Here is a 9744-nt window from a genome sequence, read left to right as displayed (position 1 = left end):
TCCTCATTGTGAACAATTGCAGATTTCAAAAACCAATGTGGAATTAAACCACAATTGATTCAGCAAAAGCATACAGTAATAGTTTAAAATATTAGAATTATGGGTAAAGGGCCCAAAAATATCTCTTGCAGCGTCTAAAATTTATGGCTCTCGGCGGGCCTGCTCCCACCACATGGTAGTATCGCGCTCAACTTGTTTCCCCGCGCAGCGGCCTTGTTCGTCTATGTTCGTGTTTCGGAGTTATAGAGTTGGGAGAGGGTTATAATCACAAGTAGCCTCCTCGTCTGCAGTGACCTTCTTGGCCTTGGGGACGTGAATTACAGAAAATATATATATATATATATATATATATATAAATATATATAATTATATATAAATATATATAATTATATATAAATATATATATATATAAATATATATATATATATATATATATACATATATATATATATATATATATATATATATATATATATATATATATATATATATATATATATATATATATATATATATATTTATATATATATATATATATATATATATATATATATATATATATATATATATATTATATTTACTAACTAATTAAAATAATAACCAATAAAATTAAGAGCTTGTTTAAAACATTTAATTACCCTATTGCAATAAATTATTGAATAAAAGTCTTATTAAACAACCTGCGGTATTATTTTTTGTTCTCATTGTATCTGGATGGTTGATACCTAAAAATTCAGTTTGTATTTTATAAACAGAATAATAAATTTCTAAAGCTTCGTTATATTTTCCCAAATCGTTCAAACAGGTTGCGATATTATGATTTGTTCTCATTGTGGCAAAATGGTTGATATCTAAAATTTCAGTAAGTATTTTATCAACAGAATAATAAATTTCTGAAGCTTCGTTATATTTTCCCATAACGTTCAAACAGTTTGCGATACTATCTTTTGTTGACATTGTAGCAGGATGGTTGATACCTAAAATTTCAGATCGTATTTTATCAACAGAATAATGAATTTCTAAAGCTTCGTTATATTTTTCCATATCGTTCAAACAGTTTGCGATATTACTTTTTGTTGACATTGTATCTGGATGGTTGATAGCTAAAATTTCAGTACGTATTTTATCAATATGAAATTTCTAAAGCTTCGTTGTATTTTCCCATATCGTTCAAACAGTTTGCGATATTACATTTTGTTGACATTGTATCTGGATGGTTGATACCTAAAACTTCAGTACGTATTTTATCAACAGAATAATAAATTTCTAAAGCTTCGTTATATTTTCCCATATCGTTCAAACAGTTTGCGATATTACATTTTGTTGACATGGTATCTGGATGGTTGATACCTAAAACTTCAGTACGTATTTTATCAACAGAATAATAAATTTCTAAAGCTTCGTTATATTTTCCCATATCGTTCAAACAGTTTGCGATATTACATTTTGTTGACATTGTATCTGGATGGTTGATACCTAAAACTTCAGTACGTATTTTATCAACAGAATAATAAATTTCTAAAGCTTCTTTATATTTTCCCATATCGTTCAAACAGTTTGCGATATTACATTTTGTTGACATTGTATCTGGATGGTTGATACCTAAAACTTCAGTACGTATTTTATCAACAGAATAATAAATTTCTAAAGCTTCGTTATATTTTCCCATATCGTTCAAACAGTTTGCGATATTACTTTTTGTTGACATTGTATCTGGATGGTTGATACCTAAAACTTCAGTACGTATTTTATCAACAGAATAATAAATTTCTAAAGCTTCGTTATATTTTCCCATATCGTTCAAACAGTTTGCGATATTACATTTTGTTGACATTGTATCTGGATGGTTGATACCTAAAACTTCAGTACGTATTTTATCAACAGAATAATAAATTTCTAAAGCTTCGTTATATTTTCCCATATCGTTCAAACAGTTTGCGATATTACTTTTTGTTGACATTGTATCTGGATGGTTGATACCTAAAATTTCAGTTCGTATTTTATCAACAGAATAATAAATTTCTAAAGCTTCGTTATATTTTCCCATATCGTTCAAACAGTTTGCGATATTACATTTTGTTGACATGGTATCTGGATGGTTGATACCTAAAACTTCAGTACGTATTTTATCAACAGAATAATAAATTTCTAAAGCTTCGTTATATTTTCCCATATCGTTCAAACAGTTTGCGATATTACATTTTGTTGACATGGTATCTGGATGGTTGATACCTAAAACTTCAGTACGTATTTTATCAACAGAATAATAAATTTCTAAAGCTTCGTTATATTTTCCCATATCGTTCAAACAGTTTGCGATATTACATTTTGTTGACATTGTATCTGGATGGTTGATACCTAAAACTTCAGTACGTATTTTATCAACAGAATAATAAATTTCTAAAGCTTCGTTATATTTTCCCATATCGTTCAAACAGTTTGCGATATTACATTTTGTTGACATTGTATCTGGATGGTTGATACCTAAAACTTCAGTACGTATTTTATCAACAGAATAATAAATTTCTAAAGCTTCGTTATATTTTCCCATATCGTTCAAACAGTTTGCGATATTACTTTTTGTTGAAATTGTATCTGGATGGTTGATACCTAAATCTTCAGTACGTATTTTATCAACAGAATAATAAATTTCTAAAGCTTCGTTATATTTTCCCATATCGTTCAAACAGTTTGCGATATTACATTTTGTTGACATTGTATCTGGATGGTTGATACCTAAAACTTCAGTACGTATTTTATCAACAGAATAATAAATTTCTAAAGCTTCTTTATATTTTCCCATATCGTTCAAACAGTTTGCGATATTACATTTTGTTGACATTGTATCTGGATGGTTGATACCTAAAACTTCAGTACGTATTTTATCAACAGAATAATAAATTTCTAAAGCTTCGTTATATTTTTCCATATCGTTCAAACAGTTTGCGATATTACTTTTTGTTGACATTGTATCTGGATGGTTGATACCTAAAATTTCAGTTCGTATTTTATCAACAGAATAATAAATTTCTAAAGCTTCGTTATATTTTCCCATATCGTTCAAACAGTTTGCGATATTACTTTTTGTTGACATTGTATCTGGATGGTTGATACCTAAAACTTCAGTACGTATTTTATCAACAGAATAATAAATTTCTAAAGCTTCGTTATATTTTCCCATATCGTTCAAACAGTTTGCGATATTACTTTTTGTTGACATTGTATCTGGATGGTTGATACCTAAAATTTCAGTACGTATTTTATCAAGAGAATAATAAATTTCTAAAGCTTCGTTATATTTTCCCATATCGTTCAAACAGTTTGCGATATTACTTTTTGTTGACATTGTATCTGGATGGTTGATACCTAAAATTTCAGTACGTATTTTATCAAGAGAATAATAAATTTCTAAAGCTTCGTTATATTTTCCCATATCGTTGAAGCAGCTTGCGATATTATGTTTTGTTTCAAATGTGAATTTATTATTCTCTTGATATGTTTCTGCATTAAATTCTTGAATAGCTTTTAATATTTCAATTGTTTCTTGACATAAACCTTTACATACTAATAGAGTTTTAATGGATGTCGTCATCTGATGGAAGGTTTTCGACATTCTTTTTTTGTTAATACGAAACATGTAAAGAAAATGAAAAACAAAATGTTTTCCGTAATCAACGTGATCATTTACTTCGTTCAATCCAAACTGAAAATATTTTTCGATTAGATCAAAATAATCATTTGTAGTTGAGTTTTTTTTTTGAAAATATCTACACGACAACTGTGTCAGTTCGTGCATTGAATATTTTTCATCATCCAAGCGATCTAGTAAAGAATAACTTAATAGTAATCTAACGGCTTCATCTATTAAATATTCTTCATTTATTGACATTTGTTTTAAGATATGAATTATAAATTGTTTATTTATGTTTTGACCATTACAATAAGATAAACAGTTGAGTAATTTTAATGGAATAATATTTTTTTTTTCTAATTTTATTAACACTAAATTGATTGCTTTTATTGCAGACATTGATTCCTCTTCTGTTGGAAAGTTATCATCACCAAATATTTCTAAGGGTTTTGATTTATATCGATCTATGTATTTTTCTATGGAAATTTTATGCATCTTCATATACTTTATTGCTTGAGTAATAGCGAATGGATGATAACTAAGTTCTTTAATTAGGTTTTTTATATTTTCGTCGGTGTTTTCTTTTTCGTTATTTTTTACGTACTTGAATGCATCTTCAGAAGAAAAAACATCGATTAACATTTGATTTACTTTATTTGACCACACTCTCCATTGAGTTGTGATTAATGTAAATGAATTTGGTTTCTTTGAAATGAACATTTCCAAATCTCGAACGCTTTCATCGTCGACATTGTCTAAAATATACAGAGTTTTTTCATTTTTATAATAGTTGTGAATTTTCTCAACAATCACCTCTATATTTAAAGAATTGCCTTGAGAATCTTGAACAACGAATCCTAATAGTTCATAAAGATTAATCATTGAAGTATGTAACTTTCCAAATCCTGCATCTATCCAAACAATATGTTCATAAGAGTCATGATGAATTTCACAATATTTTCTAGTAAGTTGTGTCTTACCGGCACCAGACATTCCGTATAATACTAAAGTTGATTTTCTATTACCTTGTAATTCGTTAAAATATTGATGAATTTTCGAAAGTTCTTTTTCTCGCATAAAGAGCATATCTGCAGAAGGTTGAACGCCAAATATTGAATGTACAGTAAGCACTTAAGATAAAAAGAACACTTATATATATATACATATATATATATATATATATATATATATATATATATATATATATATATATATATATATATATATATATATATATATATATATATATATATATTCATATATATATATATATATATATATATAATAATTATTTATAAATAAAATATTTAAGGTTATGTTCGGAGAACTCATTGGAAAAAAACTGCATATTCAGATTGATTACGATTTTGTTATCATCATTTGCTTTGCAAAAAATTCTCTTTCATCAATAAGACAAGTCATATGATCATCACGAGTTAATGTTTAGTCAAAGGTAATGCAACGGCTTTAGAGCCCCCTGGAAAAAATGTTCTATTTAATTTCTATAAACTTTTGAAACTTATCCAGGAAAAAAAGTTTTATAGAATTTCTATATACTTTTGGGACATATGGTCTATAGAAATTCTATAGAATTCTATAAAATTTCTATCTAATCTCTGTTAATTTCTATAGAAATTCCAATAGAACTTTTTTTTCTACATTTTATTTTATAGTAAATAAAGTTTTATAGCAATTTCTATAGAAATTAATAGACATTCTATAGAAATTTTATAGAATTCTATAGAATTTCTATAGACCATATGTTTATAGAAATTCTATAGAACCTTTTTTCCTGGGTATGGCCTATAGAAATTCTACAGAACTTCTATGAAATCTCTTTTAAATTCTATAGAAATTCCTATAGAACATTTTTCGACAAGTTTATTAATATAAAAAAAACGATTTAAAGCAAGTTCTATAGAAATTAATAGTCATTCTATAGAAGTTCTATAGAATTTTCATAAGTAATATGTTTCAAAAGTTTATAGAAATTCTATAGAACTTATTTTTCTGGGCAGCAGTATTTTCCCGTGATCGTGGTGCTATTAGTTTTATAGCATAAAACCAAACTGAGAGTTTGGTGTCCGAAAGCATGCAAAGCAAGATCTTCCATCTAGTGGTACTGCAGCTGACAACTAAGAGATTTTACATTTTTATTTATTACAATGATCAATTTTTTTTTAAATTTGAATTTTTAGACTATACTTTTATATACAATGCTCTTATATCCGGAGATATTGTTAGCTTAGCATAGGGACAGCAACAAATAGTCATTAAGACTAATTTAAAGAAGCGTCTGTTATTGACCAATATTTTTGCGTACATAGTACTACTAAAGCGCTGAGTTGGCGGTGGCAGGATTTAAGCTTGTACCGCACATCAGCACATTTAACTTTTTCGATTGATGCTCTAACTAACTAAGCTATCCTGCCACAAATGAATGTTTAATATTGATAAAGGAAAGTAACACCAGGCTTTCATATGTCAACGATTGATATTTGGCTGCAGCGAATTAGCATCATAAAAATACTTTTAAAAGAGTTTACTGTAGGTCCGTTATTTACATCATGCGCTAATTTATTCCAACGGTATGTATATATATATATATATACATATATATACATATATATATATATACATATATATACATATATATACATACATACATAAATATATATATATATATATATATATATATATATATATATATATATATATATATATATATATATATATATATATAAGATAAACCTACATTTTAGCTTCAGTAAACATTTTATTACCCGTAAAACACTAACTTTTTGGAAATATTTTTGTAGTTAATGTCTTTTGTTTGAAAATATTTTAATAGATATGCAAGTTTTGTTTAATAGTAGCTTTTTATTTATTTTTTATTTATTTGTTTAAAAACTTTGACTTCAAAATTAATGTTTTTGTAAAAATGCAATATGTAATATACTCAGTGCTGGTTTCTAGTAGGTCGGAGCCCCCCTTTCTCCCAAAACCAGCCAATAGAGCCTCAAAATTTTAAAAACTTTTCCACAAGGTATTACCATAAAAAAAAAAACCGAAAATTTGCAAAAAGGGTCCCTAAATTTGCATATGGGCCCAAAAATTTGCCCCCCCCCCATATAGGGGTACCTAGCCACATCTCTAGATACACTAACATGAACCTTGTAAAGTAAAACAAGATTTCTTTGTGTTGTAGGTTATATCATAAATCATTTATAGCTTGAATTTGAGAATGTTAACATTCATAACATAGCTCAAAAAATAAAAAAAATTGTAAGGAGCAGCGATTGCTTACTAGCAATCGCGACTCCTTACAATTTTTAATTTTTTTTTAAATTTTATTTAGATGCCCCAAGAAGTCCCAACGGTCTTATCACAGAGCACCGCGAATGACCATTTAATAAGAAGTTCACGCCTCCTTCCTAACCGATGTCACAAAACTAGCCCAGAGGTGGCGTTTGAACAACGGAACATTTGATCCGGGGGAAAGTGCGCTACCACTGCGCATATATAAGTTAATAAAATTATAATTAATCTAAATATAATACAATTAGAATTTTTTATTCTCCAAAAGAAATAATTTTCTAAATTTTTTTGGAACTCAAGTTTTTTTTGTCTCACAACTTTGTTTTGGTATTTTTCGTTATTTGAATTTTTTTACAAATTCTAGAATAATCATTTAAATCTAACAGGAGTTATAGAAGGGTAACTTAATTGAGTTATAGAAGGGTAATTGAATTGAGTTCTAGAGGGTAATTAAATTAAGTTATAGAAGGGTAAATGAATTGATTTATAGATGGGTAATTGAATTGAGTTATAGATGGGTAATTGAATTGAGTTGTAGAGGGTAATTGAATTGAGTTATAGAAGGGTAATTGAATTGAGTTATAGAATGGTAATTGAATTGAGTTATAGAAGGGTAATTGAATTGAGTTATAGAAAAGTAATTGAATTTATAGAATACTTTTTAACAAATTGTAAAATATATTAATCACAATAATTTACATAATAAACTTTTTTTATTTAATTGGATAGACGAGACAGTTATCATTTTGATGTGTGATCATATAAAAGTATTTCCACGTGACGCAAATATTTCCTACTGTTAACTATTGTTACTTATAACAGTATGTGGCCAAGCCACTGCTGCACGCATGCAAAAAATGCCAGCGGAGACTTTTTTAACATGCCCGTTAAACAATTTCGATATTTAGGAGAATGAGGGTTAAAATTTAAATTACACTGATGATAAGGGTTGAACGGCATTACTACTATTTAACTATACTATTTAACTTAAAAAAACTCTGTCATTGAATATTATTTTAAGTAGTATGTTTTTATAAAAGAAATTTGAAAAGTTGCGTTAATATTTTTATTGTTTATGTAGGGGAGGAGGTATTTAGGACAGGGGAAGTTTTGGACAATGCAAAATATTCAAAAAATACAAACTTGTCAACAAAGTTAAATATATAGGTCCATTGGAAATATTTTCACACATAAGCGCAACAGGTTTTTTTTTCACGAAGGCGGCTAGAGAGCTTCTCTAAAAACGTTTTATGATTTTTGATAGTTTTTCTAATTTTTTTAATTTTTAGGCGTTAGGATTTACAATCAAACTTACACTCCCCAATGATTTTTTTTACACTTTCAGTGAAAGCGATATGTTCTGCAATGTAAATAATAAATTTAGCAACAAAAATATAAATTCTTTACAAAAATTATGTGGAACGTTTCCTGAGATCATGGTGGAGGCAGCATTGGACAATTTTCATGGGGCACGTTAACTTATTTTTCAAACAAAATTACACAAATTTTAAAAATGGTGCACAATTATAAAAAGAAATATAATAGATTTATAAACGAAGAAAATTTAAAAACTGCAGTAAAAAATGTTTTTGATTAAACAATGAAATCAAGAGAGGCTGCATGTGTATTTGGGTTATCTAAAAGTACGTTTGCCTACGGATTAAAAATGTTCAGAAATAATAGAATATCAAAAAGCGATAATTTTTCCACCAATTATTCTGTAAATCAAGTATTTACTAATGCAGAGGAAGCTATATTAGAAAATCTATGATAGAATATTAAAATTTGGTTATGGGAACTTATTGGAGTAATCCAATAAAGTTTTTTTTTTGTCCAGTTTATATTTATTATGGTTAATAAAATATGTGATTGCAAAGCAATTTAGATATGCATAGCAACCCAAAAATAAAACTAACGTCACCATTGAAATTGCGACTCTTAAATTAGTAAACTGTGCAAAAATGGTCCTTCAATTTTTATTAAATGACGAGTTATTAGTTTTGTTCAGTAAAAGTGAAATCTGGCCCACTGTGCACTGAGTAAATTTTAACAACTCTAGAAATGTTCAAAACAGTTCAAAACTTTTTTTTACTTTCAAACAAAAAAATATAACTTTAGTTTGGATTTTAATTTTAATTTTATATTTGTAAATTAATTTGTCATTTTTTATTATATTCAATCAACCTGGCATTTTTAATTTATTCAATCAGTTAGGCTGCATACCATCATGTCAAAATCTTTAGCACATAAACGAGAGAAAAACTGCAGACAGAGAAAAGTATTTTACAAAGAAGTGCAAATTAATCACACAGTTTTTTTCAGTACAACTCCAATGTCAAGGAGATATTGCTTTGAGTTCACAAAGTACATAAGCATTAATACATGCACAAGTTGGTGGAGAAGATTAGCTAAATTTGAAGAGTACATTAGTAATACTAATGTACTTTGCGACGGTACTGGACGATGATTATTTGATCTTATAAATTGGATACTAGAGCAGCGTGGTTTTGATTTACAAAGCTGTTTTTCGGATAGCACTGATGGTACTTCAAACTATCATGGTCAGTACAATGGAATGCAACAAATGATTGCGAAAGATGCAGACCACCGTGTACATGTTCGGTGACATGGTCATGTTCTTAACTTCTTAACAACCAGCGGCTGTATTCATGCTGTTTCATTTTTCAACCATTTGCAAAGTGTTGCAACTTTCATAAAAGTGTCACATAAGCAAATGAAAACATGGGTTAAACTTGTTGAAAGAAAATTGGAATAGACAAGATGAAAAAATTGAT

General features: G+C 27.9%; 1 protein-coding gene across 2 annotated transcripts in view; it reads right to left on the bottom strand.

Annotated features, from left to right (window-relative positions):
* Positions 1-609: 609 nt before the first annotated feature.
* The window catches only part of LOC136092343 (uncharacterized), a 17329-nt gene continuing 8194 nt past the window's right edge, over positions 610-9744 (bottom strand). For both annotated transcript variants that reach the window (XM_065820351.1, XM_065820350.1), the window contains one exon: positions 610-4761. In XM_065820351.1, coding sequence (XP_065676423.1) covers positions 1127-4761 — 3635 coding nt within the window. In that variant the 3' untranslated portion in view covers positions 610-1126. The remainder of the gene's footprint in view (positions 4762-9744) is intronic.

The sequence above is a fragment of the Hydra vulgaris genome, chromosome 15, assembly GCF_038396675.1.
Source record: "Hydra vulgaris chromosome 15, alternate assembly HydraT2T_AEP".
Lineage (NCBI taxonomy): Eukaryota > Metazoa > Cnidaria > Hydrozoa > Anthoathecata > Hydridae > Hydra > Hydra vulgaris.
Note: the sequence above shows the minus strand (reverse complement) of the source record. Positions and strands in the feature narration are given on the sequence as shown.